Here is a 23,390-nt window from a genome sequence, read left to right on the forward strand (position 1 = left end):
TCACCAGCATAGATCATAATAATAATAATAATAATAATAATAATAATAATAATAATAATAAATTTTATTTATATCCCGCCCTCCCCAGCTGAAGCTGCATTACGCAATCTCAGACAGAAAATTTTGAGGTACCATTACAGGGGAGTGAACTGTTAATTATCTGATCTGCATGTTTATCATGGGGCAAGCGATTTGTATGATTTTGCCTCAGGTAGCACAACGTTTTGGCTGTCTCTGCGCAAACAATTAATGCAATGATGCCGGAAAGATCTAACCACTTTGGGGCACAAAATCAAATATTTCATCTTCATCAGACCCATTAACCAGCGGTTAACGTTATTTATGAGAACCCAATTGCCAAACTGCTCAGCCAGAACCAGCACCATCAATATTCTGGCTGACTGACTTGGCCCAATGCTTTGCAAATTGGGAAATATAAAAACCAAAGTTGCTGGTGTAACTGATTAATTGCCCAGTTGGACAATTTCCTTCTTTAAATAACGCAAGAAACACCAACTCATGCATGTCTTTTTGCAATGACAAGGTCATACTGCTTTCCAAATAATTTTAAACAGGCCATTACTTGTGTGGGGCTAACTCAAAAATTATGGACTGAGTTTGCTTCTTTCAGACATGCCCTATTTAAGATTTAGCACCGTTTGTGAGGTTTAACATGACATGAATTGTTGTTATTGTTGGTTAATTAGAAAAGGGAAGTACAAGCCTCAAAACCATCCTTACAGTCACACTGGAAGAGACAAGAGCCCAAATTATGCCTGAATTTGTTCTTGTCATGATAAACCATGGTTTATCACAAAATACAAATATAGCCACTGGCTTATTTCTTCCAAACCAGGCAAAAACTGCTTTACTTCACGAGCCTTTAAAAGAGCAGTTTAAACCATGATTTGCATCGTAAGTGCTGTTTTAGCTTTTTGCATTAAGTTTTTTTATATATATAAAAAATCCTGTTGTCTTTGTGGTGGTTTTGTGATGTGTCCTGGGAAACGTATTTGAAGGATGGGACAGAAATGATCAAATAAACAAATGAATTAAAATCACACTGAGCAAATTATTGTAAAATGGTAAGTGCTGAGCAAATTATGGGTGATATCCAATTATATTCAGAGTAGACTCACTGAAATCGATGGATGGACTTTCAATGAGTCTACTATGAGTATAACTAATCTTGAATGAACCTGGTGCCAAATGTATTGCTCTGCTTTCCTCTGGCCCACTTGATGCCGGGGGGGAGGGTCTTGTCGTCTGGGCAGCCTGGGACCTCCATACATTCTGCCTGGGCTTGGCACCCCAAAGAGGTCACTTTGGTGCCGCAAATGCAGCAAAAACAATGAGGGAAGCAGCAGTTGCAAAGTCGCAAGAAGAAAGCATAATGTCGCTTTGAAATATGAAGCAGTATAAAAATTACGTAGGTGATAATAAGAATGATGGAGAAGGAGTGGAAGCTGCTGCTGCGGCTACAAAGTCAAGCAACACAGAACAATTTTGCAGCAGCCTTTGCTAAATGTTACATTCAAGATTTAAAATGACATCCTCTATGATTTGTAATGGAGCACCCAAGGTTTGGTGTTGAGTCATCATTCCTTGAAGGACACCCGCAGCTCTCTACTGGACTTGCAAACGTAAAGCTGATGGAGAACATTAAAAAGATACTAATGTCCTGTCCTGGGTCATTGCTTCTGTCTGGACAATAATCTCTTACGTTTCTCACCAGACAGATCAAGTGCAGCAATCTTTTCAATCAGAATACCTAGTTAATGCTTTTAAGTTTGTTGTTTATTTGATATGAAAGAGACAAGTGGATTCCTTAAAAATAGCAGTGGGTTTTATTTAAGAAGTATATGTTGCTGTATGAAATCTAGAGGATTTAAGGGGGGGAAAACATTTCAAATAAAACAATTTTTTGAAAAAGAAATTGCAGGATGACCTCATCATAGCAATTTGCCTACAGAATGTAAGGCAGAAAGTTTTAAAGGTGAGCATCATGGAACAGGGCTGTGTATATACTGCTTGCGCCATTAATCGCCCAAATCCTGGAGCAAGACATGGCCAGTCCAGCATAGTAAGTTTCATGGACTGGCTGGACACAGAGGAGTGAAGGGAGGCATGAGCTGGGGAAGAAAGATTCCAAGCCAGGGGACTGGTGGTGGGATGATGATGAGTGGTCAGAGGGAGAAGAGGGAGCAGACTGGGAGAAGGTGGTGTTGGAAGCTGAAGAGGTGACAGGGTTTAGTGAGCAGGAGGAGGCTGTGGCAGAGAGAAGTCCAGAATTAGAGGCTGGAGAGGAGGGGGCCCAAGAGGCAGAGCAGAGGCAGGCTGCTGAAGAAGCCAGGGGATCTGCTCTCCTGCTCCCCTCCCTGCTGGTCTCCCAGAACCAAAAGAGGCCAGAAGAGGGCGGACCAGGGACGGACAAGACACAAAGTCTCAGGCTGCTTGAGAAGGACTCAGGGAAGGAGGAGACTCAGAGAAGGAGATCTTCACTCCCCATGATCACCTCATAGGGGCAAGAGTTGCTATGCTTACTAGGCCTGAGCTGTTTTATTTCTTTGAATAAAGAGTTAATTTCACTTGAGAGTTACTGCTGACCCATCTTCAGGAGCGATTTTTTCATAAGAATATTAAGAGTCTTGCTGGACAAAGGCTCATCTAGTCTAGCATCTCCCCCCAGATGGACAGATTTCTTTGCACCTTGTAATCTCTGTGATAGATGCTTAACACAACCCTTCTTTTCGGCATACAGCTGCCATTCTCTTGAGTGGGTGTTGTGTAGCAGTAGCCACAGATGAGCAAGGCCCCAGTTCAGGTCCTGTTTGCAGGCTTCCCATGGGAATCTGGTTGGCCACTGTGAGAACAGCATGCTGGACTAGATGGGTCATTGGCCCGGTCTTCTTATGTTCTTATGAATGACATTGGGTAAATAATTCCTCTAAGCCTCCGTTCCCAGTTTTATGGGGCTGATACTAATGGTCCACTAATGGTCATGAAGCACCCTGGAAGCACCTAACAGGCAATAACTAATAATAAAATTCAGTGTGCATTTCCCTGTCCCTTGCCATTATTAGAGATAATTTGGATTGAAGAGCCATTAGAAAGAGGCCCGAGGATGGGGCAGCTTTGAGCAATCTTAGAATTAACATTCGCCGTCCGACCTTTTACCGACATTCATTCCTAAATTAAAATAATTTCTCAGAAGTCCACAGGGCAAGAAAAAAGAAGAATCATCATAATAATTATCAGCTAAGCCACTTATTTATCCACAAAGATACATTAACAGAGCTAATATGCACACTTAATAATCACTGCCCAAAATCTGAAAAATGAGCACGCTGCACCGTGCAGCAAAACCTTTAATTGTTTCCCATATTTAGGATGTACGTTATAATTAGTTCAATCTGTTCTCATTTGCACTGCAATGCTAGAACAGCTATCATAGTTTCCAGACATCTAAAGACCAAAAAGAAGGTCAAAACCCGGAGTGAATGATGACAGTAAACAGATTGGCCCAGGGCTCCATGAAGCACTCCCACAGTCTGAAGCATGGGTAGCTACAAGTGAGAGGGCCTTGTGGGCAATGCTACCCTCAGGTGGGAGATGCTCTCCAGGTTGTCTATCCCTGTCCTGTGAGCTCTCTGTGTATGTTGGATGTGTGTTTGTTGTGCCTGTCAATCACTTGACGGGACAATGATTTTGCTATCTTATATTGTTTGGATTGCTTGGTTGTTTTGAGTGTATGTTTGTTGTGTTGCATTAATATGTTGTTCATTGCTCTGGGGGATGTTCAGATCAAAAGGTTTTGCATAAATAAGCAGTGACATAATACAACACAACACAACACAGCACAAGGGGGAAGCAGCAATGAGTGTGCTTTTTAAAAATGTTGTGTTATGCCATGCTCCCGTGGCAGCCATCTTGTGTTATCCCATGTCCCTTCTGGAAGCCATTTTGTGACTGGCACCCAACAAGAGCACTTTCTCAAAATTCAAAACGCGCCCACCGGACCAAAAAAAACGGCTGCAGTTTTAAACTCGCACTTACCGGAATGTGGTTTCTGGAAGCAGGTCGCTAACGACGTAACTTGTGACGTTCCCCACCGGGATAATAACATCGCCGAGGTCGACGTTGTAAGAAATAATCTCAGACCCATTATTGCACGGTTCTTCCCAGTTCAATACAAGGCACACAAAGGGTGAAATTGGAGAGGAATCCAAGTGCTCATCATCGGATACGCAGAGAGTGGTCACAGCATCAGGGACTGACGCTGGGGCTGTACAGGTCACCAGGTCACTGTACGGTCCTGCTCCTGCCTGGTTTATTGCCTGCAGAGTGAAACATTCATTGCATTACATCACGTGCTCATCACACCCAAGGCCTCTCGGTGCATGGAGATATAGAAGACTGGAGTTACAAAGACAAATTCACCCGAGACTGGGAGGTCATAATTGCTCACATGACTGGGAGGTCACAATATTCCCATCTGTAAAATATTGGAAGTGTTGGCTGTGGGGGGAAATAATGTGAAGACTGTAGAGTGCTTAACGAAACAAAAGGTGGAACATGGGCTGACAACAGTCCGCTTATAAACAGTTAATTGTTCCATGCAGACCAGCAAACAAATACAGACCCCATGATCTGAAGAGTCGTGCCTATGCTATATAGTAACGCTCTTGTTTTTAGACAACTATCACAGCAATATAAGCATTGTGTATAGTGAAAAGCAGCATTAATTACTAGCTCTTCTTGATTGCATTTAATGTTGAAAATCATGATATATATTTTTTAGAAGTTTACTTTAACTGTTACTGGGCAAAACAGTTGCGTTGTTGTGTTTCTTTTACTATATAATGAACGGATTCATGGCTTGTAAAATGTTGGCTTTCATGAAAAAGCAGCTCTTGCACAGAACATTTCAAACATAGAAATCTGAGAGAATGGAAAAGAGATCTCATGTAAAAGATTGTTGACTTTATGCTACTCTTTAAAAATAATAATGAATGTGTACAATTGAATGAACTCTTCCATGCTGGGTATAAGTGGCTTTGTATATCTTTTATATTTTCAATAAAGATTACTCCAGTATTCTAAGTTGCGCATGCATACACACACACACACACACACACACACACACACACACACACACTATCTTCCCCATTTCAATCTTCTGAGCCAATGGCTTGGATTGCAAGCCAAATCGTGGCTTAGCAGGACTGAGTAAATGTGTGAGCCTGGGGGGCTTCTGCTGCCTGAAGCAGCAGCCTTACCCTGCCTAATGGCTGGGCCGGCTCTGGTCTCGATGTCCTCACAGACTGCAATTATCCATAGAATTAAAGCTTGTAGTATTTGGAACTAAAATTCCATTTTGATTCTACCTAAATCCTAACTTGTTTGCAAAAAACCCCACCTTATTTCACACTCGCGTAAAGACAAAAGGAGGTACCTCCCGGCAGGAACATAAAGCAAGCCCTCTTCACGATATGCCACCTTATCCTAAAGTTAAGCGTCTTGATTTACCTGTAGCCTACAGAAATAGTGTGCTGCGGCTGATAACTGGCTGATTTCAAAGGAGTTGCCTGTGCCACTGTACACGAGTTCTAAGGACTCTGCGTCTTCTCCCCACTCCAGTCTGTATTCTGAGATGTCAGCACCAAAGCTCTCGGGACTCTGAAACACAAACACAAACCTGTTGGGTCATCTCTGAGTCTAAAATGGTCTTACACAGGTTAACAGGAAGGCAAGTGCTAAAAAAAACAAGAACAACAGAGATCATTTAACTTGTGCCTGGGTGTGTGGCTGAGGAGGGAGTGAGAGTCTCAAGAATGGAGGTCCATCCTGATTTAAAACTATTTTCTTAGCACTGGTGGTATCCAGCAGTGCTGTTCCAGTAGCGTTTCAGTGCAGATTTCTAAAATCAGGAATGAGCAGAATTCCACTGAGAGGAAATCAGCAGGACGCTGAGACCTAATCAAGATATGACACGCTGAGGAACAGAAAGTTAAGCCATCCAGAATTGTTTCCGGGGGGTGGGGGTGGGGGCAGGCTCGGTTCTCAGTCTGCCTTGGGTTTCTAAGGGAAAGGGAAATGTAAAGGGACCCCTGACCATTAGGTCCAGTCGTGACTGACTCCGGGGTTGCGACACTCATCTCGTTTTACTGGCTGAGGGAGCCAGCGTACAGCTTCCAGGTCATGTGGCCAGCATGACTAAGCCGCTTCTGGCGAACCAGAGCAGCGCATGGAAACGTTGTTTACCTTCCCGCCGGAGCGGTACCTATTTATCTACTTGCACTTCATGCTTTCGAACTGCTAGGTTGGCAGGAGCAGGGACCGAGCAACGGGAGCTCACCCTGTCACGGGGATTCGAACTGCCAACCTTCTGATTGGCAAGCCCTAGGCCCTGTGGTTTAACCCACAGCGCCACCCGCGTCCCAATTCTAAGGGAAAGGAAGGGTTAAATAGTGATTCTGCAAAAACAAAAACAGCCCTTAGGAGTTGGTTCCTATAGAGGAAGGTGGGCGAGGCAAACCTCAGGCCCTTTTGGCCTCAGCCAAGGAGAAAAGGGTTAGTCTTACACATCTGGGTCACACTGCCAGGCGGAGACGCTGAGGACGACGTGATACAAAAAGGGGTTAAGGAGACAGACAAAACTCCAGCCAGGGATTCTACAATCACACATTTAGGCTTTCGGAATAGTGGTTCAGTCTGCTAAATTATTGTTTTCTCGAGGAATGAAAGGCTACGGATTGTGATCATCAATCATTTATTTCAAACTTTCAAACTCTGCATACTTCCAACGGAAACGTAGCAGTTGACCTTTTGCAGCCTTACGAGTTGTTTTCGACAACGTAAAAACCTTCACCGCCCTTTGTACACGGGGGGAAGCCTTGACAATTCACCTGTGACTTTCTGGTAAATTTACAGAGCTAACAGAACTCTAGATGCACCTGCCAGATTAAATTGCCGTTAAACAAATGCTATCATTTTGAAGCTGTGGCATTTAAAGCTCATTTAACATTTTCTTCAGTACACACCTGAAATAATAAAGGCATGTGTGTTCCATGATGCCACTTTTTAAAGATTTCTGTGCTAAAATGTATACGGACTGTGCTATGGAACATAAACTATGGTCCACGAGTCAGCATGCTTAAGTGGTTCGAGTCAGGTATACACACTCTTCTTTTAAAGCACATTTGAAGCAGATTCTCCACCCATCCTCAAAATGCTCTGGGAACTGTAGTTCACTTCTCACAGAGTTACAATTTCCAACACCCAAACTACAGTGCCCAAAATTATTTGAGGCAGGGAGGGAATTTTCCATAAAGTTAATAGTGTGTTTGCAGCCACAGACTAGGACTCAAATCTCCACTCAGCCATGAAGCTCTTTGAGTGGCCTTGGGCTACTCACTTTTTCTCAGCCTAACCTCACAGGGTTATAGTGAGGATAAAGGGGAAGAAAACCAGGTTGAGCTCCATGGAGGAGATATACAGATAAAGATGACATGACTGAATCCTGCTGCTTCAGTTAGGCGTTTCTGAGAGAAAATGGAGCCCAATTTAAAAAGCACCAAAATTTGAACGGCAGCGGCAAAGGTGGCAGAATCCTAAAAAAAATAAGCCAGAATGGACAACAGGAGACCACCCCCTATCTGGGATGGGACCACAGCTCAATGGTAAAAACATAAACTTTGCATGGAATTTCTAGTCAAAAGAATCAGGCAGCAAGTGAAGGGCTGTCTGAGACCCTGGAGCTGCAGGTGGGGGATGCTATTTTTGATAGCATCTGTTACATTAAAGTGAATACTCACTGCTGCAATTAAAGAACCAGCAAAGGAGGGAGAAAATTTCTAGCCTGGTTCTCTACGTTCTGTGTAAAGTTTTCCATTTGCAGATTTTATTTTCAATGGCAAGGGAGCATTCAAAACATCGTTCACCCACCATGGTGTGATTGATTCTATCGTATCGGGATTCTACCAACTTGTTTTGCTGCAGAAGCAGACCAGGACTCTTGTTTATTTAAGGGCTTATGCAGTTACCTTTCCTCTGCTCTTTCCAGGCACAGTCCATGCTTTTAAGGCACTTTGTCTGAGTGGCTCCGTGTTTTGTTTTGTTTTTGCTCTGGAGCTTTCCCCCATGAAAACCAGCTCTTTAAAGCTCAATCGGAGCAAACAGCAATCTGCAGAAATTCACGTTTGCTCCGATTGTGGCTTTACGTGGGGAAAGCTCAAGGTCAAAAACAGCAGCAACAACAACACCCAAATGGTGCGGACCTGTGCCTGGAAAGGTTAAGTGTGGATAAGCCCTAAGTGGGGGCTGAGAGCTGAAAATTATGGCACTTAAAAAGCGCTCCTCTTACCTCCCAGCTAACAAGTACACTTGTATCAGAAATGAAGGCAAGGGAAGGTGCTCTGCACTGCCCGGGGGGCCCAGCAGCGGTTGTGATTATTGTGGCTTCGGAATACGTCCCATACTAAAGGAAGGAAAATAACACATATATATTATTACACAATATAAACCGCACATACAGTGGTGCCCCGCAAGACGAATGCCTCGCAAGACGGAAAACTCGCTAGACGAAAGAGTTTTCCGTTTTGGAGGTGCTTCGCAAAACGAATTTCCTATGGGCTTGCTTCGCAAGACGAAAATGTCTTGCGAGTTCCTGCGGGTTTTTTTCCCTTTCCCCCCCCTTTTTTCTAAGCCGCTAAGCCGCTTATCCGCTAAGCCGCTAAAAGCCGCTAATAGCGCTAATCCGTGAATGGGCTTGCTTCGCAAGACGAAAAAACCGCTAGACGAAGAGACTCGCAGAACGGATTCTTTTCGTCTTGCGAGGCACCACTGTATTATTTGTTAGTATGTTTAAATGAAGGATCTTGATTGACGTTTCTCTTTATTTTCCTCCCCACACTTCAAAAGCCATATCCGTGCAGCAAACAACCTCTTGGCCCAATAAGAGGATTTCTTCCCCTCCTGGCCAAAGTTAAGTCCCCCATCTCTCATGAACCCTCCTTCTCCACAGATATAATGCTCTTGAACATTCAGTGTCAAATCCCAGAAGCCTAGCCTATGGCTAAGGAAAGAAACTAGCTTGTAGCCTGGTATGTAAGATATTACGGGTTGTACTCAACTAAGTCACACTCAGGGTAGGCCCACTGAAACTGGCCTTGACTATTGATGCCAATAAGCCTTCTCTTGAGTATGGCTTTGTGGTGTACAACCCTACATTCGAACACTGAGGAAAAGGACCAGGGAGACATGGGTCATATCCATACCATCTGTTTAAACTTTCGCCTGGTGCCTAAAGATGTCTAATGCAGATGTTAGGCAAATCTCCCTGGGGTGAGTCTTCCACAAACAGGGAGCCACTGCAGAAAAGGCCCATTCTTGTGTTGTTCACACCCTCCAGACCTCTGGTGGAAGAGGCACACAAAGAAGTGCCTCAGATGATTACTGCAGGGTCTAGGTCAGAGACCTTGGACTGGTGAGTACCTCTCAGCCTGACCTACCTCACTCAGTGTTGCTGTAAGGATAAAAAAGGTAAGGGCACATTAAGCTCCTTGAAGATAGGCCATGCAATGTAATAAATAAATAGAAATATTGTTGTAAGAATGAAAAGGGAGGGAACACATTCAGCTCCTTGAAGATAGGCCATGCAGCGTATACCTGAAGGAGCATTTCCACCTCCATCGTTCTGCGCGGACACTGAACTCCAGCACTGAGGGCCTTCTGGCGGTTCCCTCGCTGCAAGAAGCCAAATTACAGGGAACCAGGCAGAGGGCCTTCTCGGTAGTGGCACCTGCCCTGTGGAACGCCCTCCCACCAGATGTCAAAGAGAAAAATAACTCCCAAACTTTTAGAAGACATCTGAAGGCAGCCCTGTTTAGGGAAGCTTTTAATATTGAATAGGTTATTGTATTTTAGTGTTCTGTTGGAAGCCGCCCAGAGTGGGGAACCCCAGCCAGATGGGCAGGGTATAAATAATAAATTATTATTATTATTATTATTATTATTATTATTATTATTATTATTAAATAGGAATATTGTCACAAGCTGCTGATCAGAGCTGCAATTTCAACCCAATGGTTTCCCCAAGGACCCACTCTAATGCCTAGGCTTACCCCTCCGTCATTCAGGGCCCTCACTCTGAAGTGATAGGTTGTCCCAGGCAGGAGATCGCCGACTGTGCACTCGAGACCCAGACCGTGATACACCTCCGATGTCGCCTCTTCGGGGCCAGTCATTTCTACACTGTATGCCGAGATGTGACAACTGCTGTCCGACACAGGAGGAGCGTCTGAATAATAATAAAAAAGACATTATAAGTACGAAACAAGGATGCCCACTGTCTCCCTTCTTATTTATCCTGGCTCTGGAACCCTTAGCAATCCGCATCCGAGCAGCCACAGACATCAAGGGAGTGGAAATAAAAGGCAGAACCTATAAATTAGGGCTCTTTGCAGATGACCTAATGGTCACAACACCAGACCCCATAAGCACAGCAACCTCCCTAATCAGAGAACTCAACACATTTGCAATGGTGTCGGGCCTACAGGTAAATTTTACAAAGTCAGAAGCTATGTGCTTCAACACCCCTCCTCACACCCAAAAAGAACTCACGAAGGTCACCAAAATAAAACTCTGCCACACCAAGTTCAGAGACCTAGGGGTACAAATAACCAGAAACCTCAATAAATTGTACCTCCACAACTACAAGCCCCTGTGGCGACAAATTAACAAAGACCTAAAGAGATGGAATAACATGAATTTCACTCTCTCAGACAAAATAGCCATGATCAAAATGATCACACTCCCAAAACTAACCTACCTATTCCAAACCCTCCCAATCTGGATCCCCTCAACCCAACTCCGCAGTTGGCAGAGAAAACTACACTCTTTCATCTTCTCACATAAAAAACCAAGAATAAGCCCCAAATACCTGCACCTCCCCACCTCAGAAGGATGGGGAATCCCCAACATAGAAGCATATTACATTGCCAACCAAATACGCCATATAATCCCATATATACTAGAAGATGAGACAAAACAATGGGTACACCTAGAGAGGGACACAATTGAAAATACCTGCACCACAACATACCCACTCCTCCCAAACAAACTAAAGAAAATTCCCACAACACTTAACAGGTACACACAGACTATGCTCAAAGCATGGAAAACACAAATAGGCAAACTATCCCCAACCCCATCCCCACTAATCCCCCTGGCGTACCACCCATTATTCCACCATGCAGCACAAAACCTCCAGATAAAAACCTGGCGAACCAAAGGCTTATATCGCCTAATAGACTTTTATAAAAATAACAAACCCTTGTCAACACAAGAAATACAAGACAAACTAGAAGACACCCAAATGCCCTGGTTAACACAACAAAACGACATGCCCTCTTAAACAACCCAACAGTAAAATCAGCAGCAACTAGGCCCCTGACAACCTTTGAAAACCTCCTCCTAACAACAAAGGGAAACGGTAAAGGGACGGTATCCGCAATATACAAAATACTACTCCAAAATCCCGCAAATCCCCTAGAGGCAATCAAAAAACAATGGGAGAATGACATAGGTTATGAGATTAACCCCACTCAATGGACCAGAATGTGGTCTAAACCCCCCTTTAAATCCATATCAACGAAAAGAAAAGAACTCACACTGAAACTCACCTACAGGTGGTACCTAACACCAGGGAAACTAGCGCTAATACACCCAGGAACCTCACCAAAATGCTGGAGAGGGTGCACCTCCACAGGCACATACATCCGCATGTGGTGGGAATGTCCCAAAATCCAACTATTCTGGACAACAGCCATACAAGAAGTATGTAAAACAACTAAGCAAGTATTAGACTTCACCCCAGAATTGGCCCTACTAAACATCTTCCAAGACAATAATGCCCATTTACACCACAAAGAACTCATAACCCACCTACTTTCAGCAGCCAGAAACACCATAACCAGACACTGGAGAGACCTGTCAGGAGTAAGCATGGACCAATGGTACCAAATAGTATGGGAGACAGCCCTACTAGAAAAATTAGCTAATAAACTGAAACTGACACGGGGACAAACAGAAGAAGACACCTTCACCCCGGTATGGCTCCCCTTTATCACATACACAGCCCAACAGGACAACGACAATAATCCACTAACAGCATACAAATCAATATGGCTAACCTGATCCAAAAGACCCACCCACCCCACTCACACACGAAAACAAAGATCACCACAGCCAATCACAAACAAACAATCACACCCTAGGCCAACCCCAACCTCTCTCACCACCAAAGGAACACAAGTGAACAACACAAGCACGCCGACACCAAACTCTACATACATTAAGCATAATAGAAACACCGCTACCCGACCCCACCCCCATCCATCTCCCCTCCCTCCACCCCCTTTTTTTTTCTTCTCCCCCTAATGCCTCAACAAATGAAATGGATTTGTAAAAATGTTACATGGGAAAAAATACACGAGGCATTAAACTTACACTGTAAAACAAGAAAACCCTTAATAAAATATTTTTTTTTAAAAAAAAGACATTATAATAATTACTATATTCTTAACATTTATTCATCGCCCGTCCTTCACCCTAAGGTCCCAGGTCACGTCACAACAGTAAAACACAACAAGGAAAATGGTTTAAAACAACTTACAACCATAAAAATAAGGTGGGTCCTAAAATAATAGTGCCAAAAGCCTCAGGGTAAAGAAGGGCATCCTCCAGAAGCTGTATTAAGTTGGTGTGTGACGTTTTTTTTGGGCCAAATAATATTTATTAGTTTTCTAATTTTTAAACAAATCAATGCTAAATTACATCAAATTTAATAACCCCCCCCAAAAAAGTTGACTTCCCACTCTTTGTCCAAGATGCGTCCTTACTTCCCCCATTGCTGCTTGATATAACATATCATTTTTATTTATTTTTTAATGCTTTTTTATGCTTTTCCGGAATAAATTAATTACTTAACCTGAGGTACCACTGTACTTAATTCGTTCCGGAGGTCCGTTCTTAACCTGAAACTGTTCTTAACCTGAAGCACCACTTTAGCTAATGGGGCCTCCCGCTGCCGCTGTCGCGCCGGAGCACAATTTCTGTTCTCATCCTGAAGCAAAGTTCTTAACCTGAGGTAATATTTCTGAGTTAGCGGAGTCTGTAACCCGAAGCATATGTAACCTGAACCGTATGTAACCCGAGGTACCACTGTACTAAAATCTCAATTTCCTATGGAAACCCTTTAGACATCTAACACTAATTATTTACAACATAGTAATCCTATAGATTATTATGAGAGATGCGGGTGGCGCTGTGGTCTAAACCACAGAGCCTATGGCTTGCCGATCAGATGGTCAGCGGTTTGAATCCCCGTGACGGGGTGAGCTCCCATTGCTCGGTCCCTGCTCCTGCCAACCTAGCAGTTCGAAAGCACGTCAAAGTGCAAGTAGATAAATAGGTACCACTCCGGCGGGAAGGTACATGGCGTTTCCGTGCGCTGCTCTGGTTCACCAGAAGCGGCTTAGTCATGCTGGCCACATGACCCGGAAAAACTGTCTGCGGACAAACGCCGGCTCCCTCAGCCAGTAAAGTAAGATGAGCACCGCAACCCCAGAGTCATCCATGACTGGACTTAACAGTCAGGGGTCCCTTTACCTTTATATATTATTATATCCCCCACCCTCCGCTTGCCACCTCCGGCTGGGAAAAAGCTGCAGTATAAAAGCCCAAAGAGGTGCTGCCGGTAGAGTCGACAATACTGAGCTAGATGGACTTTTATTTACTGTAGTTGCAGGTACCTTTTTAACAAACGGAAACAAAACGAAACTGTACTGTTGGAACAGGAGAAAACCAATTACGAAAGCAAGCTCCTCTTTCCAGCTTACCCCATTGCAGCTGCACTTCCTTATGCTTTGGTTTGCCAAGTACTCTGGGTGGCTGACACTGGCCCGGAGCCACGCTTAGTGTACGGACAAGTAAACTTTCGGAACACTGGAAAAAGAAGCAATGGGAGTTAGATTGAAGCCCCATCTGGGCAGTCACTTCACACAGTGGAGGGAGAGGGGGTGGATACCAGCCTGCCATGCATCTATGGTGCTTGTGTGCATGGACATATCCATGGGGTGGGTGGGGGAGCCTTCTACATGTGGCACAGAGCCCAAAAGCCCATGAGGGCCATCCCCTTCCTGAAGCTAAGCAGGTCTGAATCTCATCAGTGCCTGGATGAGTGAGCACCTGGGGCAGCACAAGCAAAGCTGCCTTGGGTTCCACAACGGAAGAAAGGCAGAATTATAAATCCAAATAAATAAATACAGTGGTACCTTGGTCCTCGAACGGCTTAGTTTACATGAGAGTCCAGCTACATTCCAGGACATAATAGAAAGAGTTTGGAGAGATCTTTGATTTAAGGGTGCTAGTGAGGTATGCATGGTGCATTCCCGATGTCACACCAGAACGGCTTAGTTGTCAAACAAATCAGCTCCTGAACATCAAAAATCTGGAAGTGTTCCAGTTTTCAAACGTTTTTTGGAAGCCGAACATCCGGCACGGCTTCTGCTTAAGCAGGAAGCTCCTGCAGCTAAACAGAAGCTGTGCCTTGGTTTTCGAATGGTTTCGGGAGTCGAATGGCCTTCTGGAACGGATTAAGTTCGAGAACCAAGGTACCACTGTAATTTTTAAAAAATGTGCACGGGCTTTCCCAGTGATGTGGAGCACCGCATTCAGAGAAAGCTGCTCTTTCCAGGTGTTCCTCCTCAACAGGTGGGCAGGTGAGTGAATCTGGAAGGGACGGGGGCAAGCGAGAACAGCTCAGTTCTACCACTCTGTACAATGGTTCCTCACATGGAGCGAATCCACGAACAGGGCTTCGCTAATTTGATTGCCTGCGGATACCTGCCCTTTTTTCTTTAGGAAAACCCCTTTCCCCACCCAGGATGCACACAAAAGTAGTCAGGCAACTACAGATTCTCAGTGCAGTCGTACTTTGGGTCTCAAACGCCGTGGCTCCTGAACAAATCAGCTCCCGAACAATCGAAACCTGGAAGTGTGTGTTCTGGTTTTCAAATAATTTTCAGAAGTCGAACGTCCTGCATGGCTTCTGATTGGCTGCAGTACGCTTGTGCATCCAGTTGGAAGCCGTGCTTGATTTTTTAACAGTTCTAGGAGTCAAATGGACTCCTGGAACGCATTCTGTTTGAGAACCAAGGTACGACGATACACACTTTTGCAGTTTTCGGGTTTTGTGCAAATCTGACAGATCAAAAGGCAAAGTATAAGGCTATATACATTGGTGTAGCAGGAAAGGATGGCAAGATTCAAGGACAATTAAAGAAACCTTTAAATATTTTGGTGCAGTATAATTTAAAAACAATAGTTTTATACTTTCTGGCTGTCACATTGCCATATTATAAAGAAGTTGTGTTCTATGTTAAAAATCAAGCCCTGCTAGGAGTTATTTCTTTTTGTTTTCCAATGCATTTCTTTATCAATAAAAAATCCGCATGGCGCGAGCAAAATTTTATTCTGAAAGTGTGTCCCAGAGAAAAGAGTTTGAGAACCGCTGGATGATGCACTCAAAAATAGTTACATGAGCACAGCCAGGAAAAATAAAAACGAAGGGATTGAGTGGCATGGAAAAGACGACCGATCCACTCACCTCAGGCCACTGAAACCAATAGTCTGCGGCCCTAAGTGGAGTTTATTAGCTTCCCCAGCTAAAAAGATGATTTCCCTATCGGGTAAACCTGAATCTACAGGGCAAAAGCATAGAGACTGGTGTTGTTTGACAGTAACGTCACATGAATTGCAAATGAAATGGAGAATGCACACATCTGCAAGCTGTGTGGGGAATCCCTTGATAGCCTTAGGTCTTGAAGTCACAATGGCGCATTAAGAAGATGCAACCACACACACACATATTTTGTGCGCACATATAAATAAAGACTGATCTGCGCTCTCCTAACTTGCCAGGCACCTTCCCAACCTTGAATGAAAATATACAAAGCACTAGCCTGATATCTCAACCAGTGCTTAGAACAGGTATGTAGCGGGTGGGTGAGATGGGGCGAAATAAAAGAGAACCCCCCCCCCACTTCCCCATAATTAAGAACTCAAGGAAAGCTTTTAGGTGAATGGCAGCAGCGCTGGGAGGAGAGGGACTTTTCACTGTTAAGCCATACTTACCTGACTGTGTCCACCAGTGCTAATACAGCATGCCCGGAGCTTATACAAAGTCCCTGGTTTCAAGTAAGTACACGGACATTCTGTAGCCGATCCTCTGTAAGCCACTTCCCATTGATTTGCTGAAAGGTTAATTGGGCTCGCTCAGGTAACTGATAAACAACTACTATAGGGCTAAGGTACTATTTAGATTTCATTAAGCCGCAGGCCTTCCAGTAATTAATAGAAACGGTTGCTTTATGGGGAGAAGTGGCCTATAGATTTAAACAAAAAAAAACCCGAACAAGGCTCATTTACCTGCTGAAAAGGCTTCCTTAAAGTGGTTCTCCATTAAAAAGGTACAGGTGGTCATTTTGCTTTGCTGGCTTTGTATCTGCCTTGTACAAAAGCCTCCATTCCAAGTTTTGTGACAGGCAGAACAAAAACCCGAAGGTTTAAATACAGGGTTATTCTCTTTTAAAAATTAACTTGGCATTATATGAAAAAATAATACACACAATTTAAAACGTCTTAACTATGGTTTGTTTGGTTTTTTAAAGTTAATTTGCCAGGTATCCAATTAGCAATATACAGTGAGAAACCACTAAGTTAAATCAGAAAAAAAATGCCATTCGCTGTTCACTTCAGAAACAAATTAAATATAAAAATATAATAAATAAAAATGATATCAACAGCAACAACACATCTCATACGTCCTGCTCCTTAGGCAATGGAAAATAAATCCACAATAAAAAAATCCTGTTTGGGCGATAACCCAAATGAAATCGTTTGATGCAATCTAAAAATATTTGATATACAACCTCCTTTGGATAATTATTATAACACTGTTGGCATTCTGTTGACATTCAATGATGTTTTCTTGCAATAGTTCAACTTACCTTCAGAGCTTCCTTCTGAAATTTCTAACAGGTAATTTAGGATTTCTGAACCACCATTATCCTGAGGAGGGTCTATTAAAGAAGAAAAAAAAATCTTGTTACAGAAGCTACAGAAAGAGGGCAGGCACAGGTGACTAGTAGATTCAGAATCTATTCTTTTTGACATGTTGGATCCCCTCTGTACAGTGCAAAGATCACCCACCAGATCCCATCTTAAATACCACCCAGCAGCCAAAGACACTGGAATGAACCCAGCAAGTTATGGGTTGCTGCAGCTGAGAAGAGTTGATGCTTTTGAATTATGGTCCTGGAGGAGACTCTTGAGAGTCCCATGGACTGCAAGAAGATCTAACCTATCTATTCTTAAGGAAATCAGCCCTGAGTGCTCATTGGAAGGACAGATCGTGAAGCTGAGGCTCCAGTACTTTGGCCACCTCATGAGAAGAGAAGACTCCCTGGAAAAGACCCTGATGTTGGGAAAGATTGAGGGCACAAGGAGAAGGGGATGACAGAGGACAAGATGGTTGGACAGTGTTCTCGAAGATACAAACATGAAATTGACCAAACTGCGGGAGGCAGTGAAAGACAGGAGTGCCTGACGTGCTCTGGTCCATGGGGTCACGAAGAGTTGGACACAACTAAATGACTAAACAACAACAACAACAACAGCAGCAGCAGCAGCAGCAGCAGCAGCAGCAGCAGCAGCAGCAGCAGCAGCTGAGCAACTGTAGGAACTCCCAGTTGCACTGGCTTATTCTCAGCTGATGCTGACTTGATGGGAATCAAGGATATATATGTGCAATTGTTTATTCTTTCCACTCCCAACCAGGCAGCTCCTGATTCCACAATTTAAGGATGTAAGACGACGACAGCCCAGTATTACGCAAGAGGCACCTTACCCCATTTGACGCTGAAGCCTTGAGATGTGATTGGCCCTTTCACGGCGGGTTTGGTGGGAGGCCCCGGCCGGTCAGGGCTTGTTGTACAGACCAAGACGTCGCTGGGACTGCTCTTCCCTTCTACGTTGGAGGCAATGAGCTGCAACAAAACGGACGTGGTTATCTCTGTATTCCAAATTATAAGCTGCCTTGTGCAACAGACCCGAAAGAAATCACCTGAGAAAATAAAATATCGGTGGCACCTCAGCTAAGTTTTGCTCAAAGCAAAACCCACTGAAATCAATGAACCTCATTCGTCTCAGTGGGTCTACTCAAGTACAACCTAGCCGACTAGTCTACGGATGGATTTTAGAGTCTCAGAGGCCACCCAACTACTACTACTAATAAAATTAACATATTTCTGTATGCAACAACGGCAGCGAGAATGTTGGTAGCCACTCACTGGAAAGGAAATTATATCCCAACAAAGGGGGGATGGTTAAGTAAACTTTGCGAGTACCTGGAGTTAGCAAAAGTGACGGATTTAATTAGGCATAAGTCAAAAATTTTAATTCAGAAACAATGGAAATGTTTAAATGATCATTTATACAAGCAGGGCTCAAATACGAAAATTTGGCTGTGCCTAGACTAACCTTGTGAAGAATACAGAGAACATAAAGATTTGATTGATTATGAAAGAATCTAAGGAAGGGAAATGATTGAAGAACAGATGTAAAGGTGAGTAAGACAACTAAGAGAAGTGTGGTGAATGCGGTGGAAGTCTTTTATAATATTTTAACTAAGATTTATATATTGCAGTATTTGAAGGAAGAATTTGGTAATAATTCAGGTTATGAAAAGTATTTTTTCTTTTCTTTTTTCTTTATATCTTCTATTCTTTCTTATCTTTTTTATTAGTATTCATTTTGGAAAGTGTGTTTACAGTGTTATGTATTGTTTTTTGTTTTTCTTTTTTTAAAATTATTATTATTATTATTATTATTATTATTATTATTATTATTATTATTATTTATACCCCACCCACCTGGCTCGGCTTCCCCACACAGTCTTGGCAAGCATCTCCCATACCAGGATCTGAAAGATGTTGGGCGCAAACCACCCTAAGTTATTTGTACTGGGGCTGTATCAAATGTTAGTCCTACTCAGAGTAGAACCATTAAAAACAATGGCTCTTACTCCACTTATGGTCCATTAATTTCAGTGGGTCCACTCAGAATGTCAGTGAGTTGAATACAACCCACTGAAGCAAACAGAACACTCACTGGAATCAAGTCTGAATGAAATTAGTCATATTTATTTCTGAGTCACTTAATTTCTCTTACTGCAATTTCCGATGAAATTTTGTTTGCTAGAGGTGAAAGTGAAGCAGTCTCCCATTTTAAAAAGTGCTTTCAATTCCCGCAAAAACTGTCTGCCTCCCACCTGAAAACAAGACACTTAAAATAGTTATCAATAGGAGATACGTTTTCCATTTTGAATATTTCTCGGCATTTTAATTGCTACTTCTTTGAGCCACTGTGTAAGAGCTGACACTGAATTTCAACAATGGAGCTGCTTTCATATTGCTAAGTAACTATTTCTGTACACACAAAAATATTTCAAATCAACATAAGAATTGTGTACATAAAGTATAAACTCTCAAAAAACAAAGTCAGGGCATCACCTAGTGGCCAGATACTAAAATTACAACTAAAATTAAATCCAGATTTATTTATTTTTGTTGGTGCAAACTCCAAGCACGATGAGGAGCAGCAAGCAGATGTAAATTAAATAGGAATGAAAGTTTTAAAATAATTCACCCAATTTTTTAATTAACTGGTAGGAACTCAACGTCAATGATAACTTGAGTGAAAGACATAAAAGTTTTTGTTTAAATGCTCTTTTGGTTTGGACATGTTAGGATAGCAAAGCAAAAAATATTCAATATGGCCTTTCCTTCTAACCATTTTAAAACTGATTTTTGTTTATTAAATTGCTAGCCGTTTCCCACCTGCTCCATGCATTGAAGTCTTGGTAGTGCGGCAGGGTTGCCATATTTCAAAAAGTAAAAACCCAAGCCTTTTTTTAGGAAGACCCCAAAATTGTTGAGCCTTTTCCGCCCTTCTTCACAAAAATGCAAAAAACAGATCCAGGCCTTTTGGAAACCCTCCCCCCCCCCCGACAGCAATTCCAGACTTTTGCTTCCACCCCCTCTTCCAAAATATTTTCATTGCTGTTTCAGTAACAAGAGAGCATAACAAGATTTCAGAGTGCGAGCAAAAGAAATCGAAGATACATTTCTAATGAAAACAAAATGGGCTGCGATCTTAATCCTGAAGCAACAGGATCTAACAGAGTGGGGAGGCCATCAGCTGGAGCTGGAGCAGACAGCAGGGGGCAGGCGAACTCCCCCAGAATGCCCCATCTTTTAACCCAATAATCCCATTTCTCCAAACATCTAATATGAACCATGTAAATATAACATCACAATATGAAGAGTTAAGTCCTGCAATAGAAAATTGGGGTCAAGGGGGGGGGATTGAAAAAGGAGAGAGGGAGAGAGGGAGAGAGAGAGAGAGAGAGAGAGAGAGAGAGAGAGAGAGACACGGAGACAGAGACAGGGCACCTACCCTGAATTTATATTGTGTGCTTCTTTTAAGATTTTTCACAGTACATGTTCGGTCTTCTCCAGTGTACTTTGGGTGAAACACACTATCCTAAGGCGTAAAGGAGGACATAAGTTAAACAGGAACTACAGAGTCAATTAAGGAACAGTGTCAACCTCATTACATCACTAAGCAACAAGGCACTGTTGCCCCATGAAGAGAGATGCTCTTCTCTTTCGCAGAATGTGCCTAATAATAATAATAATAATAATAATAATAATAATAATATACCCCGCTCATCTGGCTGGGTTTCCCCAGCCATTCTGGGCAGCATCCAACATTAATAAAATACAAAAACCTATTAAACATTAAAAGTTTCCCTAAACAGGGCTGCCTTCAGATGTCTTCTAAAAGTTTGGTAGTTATTTTTCTCTTTGACATCTGGTGTGAGGGCGTTCCACAGGGCGGGTGCCACTACCAAGAAGGCCCTCTGCCTGGTTCCCTGTAACTTTGCTTCTCGCAGCAAGGGAACCACCAGAAGGCCCTCGGTGCTGGACCTCAGTGTTCGGGTTGGACGATGGGGGTGGAGACGCTCCTTTAGGTATACTGGACCAAGGCTGTTTAGGGCTATAAAGGTCAGAACCAACACTTTGAATTGTGCTTGAAAACGTGCTGGGAGCCAGTGTAGGTCTTTCAAGACTGGTGTTCTGTGGTCTCAGCAGCCGCTCCCAGTCCGCATTCTGGATTAATTGTAGTTTCTGGGTCACCTTCAAAGGTAGCCCCACATAGAGCACATTGCAGTAGTCCAAGCGGGAGATAACTAGAGCATGCACCACTCTGGTGAGACACTCTGTGGGCAGGTAGGGTCTCATCCTGCGTACCAGATGGAGCTGGTAGACAGCTGCCCTGGACACAGAATTGACCTGCGCCTCCATGGACAGCGGGGAGCCTTCCTTGCAGGCAAAACCCTCTCCTTCCAGGTTCCTCCCAGGATTCTGTAGTTCTGAATTATTATTTTTTAGCTGGTTGCAGAATGTCTCTGGTGCATTTGTTGTGGGCTTAAAAAGCAGGGGGTGAGGGAGAGGGAGGGAACATGCTGAGAACTTGGCGCTACCTCTCAGGATTGCACCAGACACTGCCCTCTTATCAAACCTTCCTGGGCTACCGTAGCCTGTTTGCCTCCTGAAACAACTGCGGCACTCAAACCAAACATCCAAGCAGACAGAGCGCAAACCCACTGTTGCCCCTTCCAGCCATGTGGGCATCTTATCACAAGGAGAGGCTTTTTTCATGAGCATGAATCCAAAGCAGGGGTCAGCAAACTTTTTCAGCAGGGGGCCGGTCCACTGTCCCTCAGACCTTGTGGGGGGCGGGACTATATTTTGAAAAAATAATAATAAACGAATTCCTATGCCCCCCAAATAACCCAGAGATGCATTTCAAATAAAAGCACACATTCTACTCATGTAAAAACACCAGGCAGGCCCCACAAATAACCCAGAGATGCATTTTAAACAAAAGCACACATTCTACTCGTGTAAAAACACGCTGATTCCCGGGGCGTCCGCAGGCCGGATTTAGAAGGCAATAGGGCTGGATCCAGCCCCTGGGCCTTAGTTTGCCTACCCATGATCTAAAGCCTCACATATGAGCTTTAAAGATTATCCTTCGACTGATAATCTAAGGCAACCGCCTCCTTCTGTCGAGAAAGAAGACTCGCAAACGTGGCACCAAGTGCCCTGCATTTTGAGAGGTGGTCTGCATTCAGCAGCATCCTACCTGCTCGCCAACGCTTTGCTTATAAACTGAGGGTGCACTGCCAAGGTTATCAAACAAGCCAGAACACTGGGTATGTGTGATGAACCTGGAATAGTTGTAAAATACTCATATTTGTGGATCGGTTGTATGAGCCAGCCTTCCTGAACCTGGTGCTTCCAGATGTCTTGGACTACAACTCCTATCAGCCCCAGCCCACGAGGTTGGTGGGATTTGTATTCCAAAACACTGGGCAAGGCTGACTGATATGAGCCATTAATACTTGCAAACATGACTACGGTGATGATTTAAGGCACCACCACCCCAGCGCAATATCAAAAGCGGGACAATGGGCCATTGATATAAACAAAACTGAGCTGATGTATGGGCCAACAGCTTGCTTGGTAATACAGTGGTACCTCAGGATGCGAACGAGATCTGTTCCAGAGCCCCGTTGGCATCCTGAAGCGAACACAAACCGCGTCCGCACGTCGCATTTCACTGCTTCTGCGCATGAACTCCTTGACATCCAATGGGAGGGTATTGTATAGGGTGGGCGCCACTACCGAGAAGTCCCTGACCACTACCGAGAAGTCCCTGGTGCTATTTCACCACCATTAGAAGATGACTCATGGGGGCTACAAAGGAACTACCATGTTGCACTGAGATTGGGCAGGAGAGAAACAACTCAACCTAAGCTTTGTCCTTTCGGCCAATTAAGAATTAACCCCCCTGCAAAAAAAACAGTGTGCTTGACATACAGTGGCAAGCAGCAATAAAAGGATTTCCTCTAATTGGACCCCTTTGCTCTTCTGCTTTGCACAGGGAGCCATTTTGGGTGCAGCACTGCACACTTACTAAGTTCACACGTGTTAAGGCGGCACAGCCTGCAACAGGGGCGAAGAGAAGAGCTGCCCACAAACGGGGTGGGCGGGTGGGGAATTTAAGCAAAGCGCAGTGGAAACTAAGGACACACAGAAAGTACTCAGAGAAAGCTCTCCACCTCCAGCACTCCCTGGTCTGGTTTCACAAAGGATGCATAGATTGTCCCTTGCAGCCAAGGATACCATTATTTCTGG

General features: G+C 43.7%; 1 protein-coding gene across 3 annotated transcripts in view; it reads right to left on the reverse strand.

Annotated features, from left to right (window-relative positions):
* The window catches only part of FNDC3B (fibronectin type III domain containing 3B), a 298,646-nt gene that overhangs the window by 30,644 nt on the left and 244,612 nt on the right, over window positions 1-23,390 (reverse strand). For all 3 annotated transcript variants that reach the window (XM_083613137.1, XM_083613138.1, XM_083613139.1), the window contains exons 14-22: window positions 20,581-20,667; window positions 17,972-18,110; window positions 17,073-17,144; window positions 16,198-16,316; window positions 13,902-14,007; window positions 10,125-10,300; window positions 8,366-8,479; window positions 5,530-5,679; window positions 4,057-4,337 (exon numbers count right to left, since the gene is read on the reverse strand). In XM_083613137.1, the coding sequence (XP_083469263.1) occupies window positions 4,057-4,337; window positions 5,530-5,679; window positions 8,366-8,479; window positions 10,125-10,300; window positions 13,902-14,007; window positions 16,198-16,316; window positions 17,073-17,144; window positions 17,972-18,110; window positions 20,581-20,667 (1,244 nt within the window). The remainder of the gene's footprint in view (window positions 1-4,056; window positions 4,338-5,529; window positions 5,680-8,365; window positions 8,480-10,124; window positions 10,301-13,901; window positions 14,008-16,197; window positions 16,317-17,072; window positions 17,145-17,971; window positions 18,111-20,580; window positions 20,668-23,390) is intronic.

Source organism: Podarcis filfolensis, assembly GCF_964270895.1.
Source record: "Podarcis filfolensis genome assembly, chromosome: 5".
Taxonomy (NCBI): Eukaryota; Metazoa; Chordata; class Lepidosauria; order Squamata; family Lacertidae; genus Podarcis; species Podarcis filfolensis.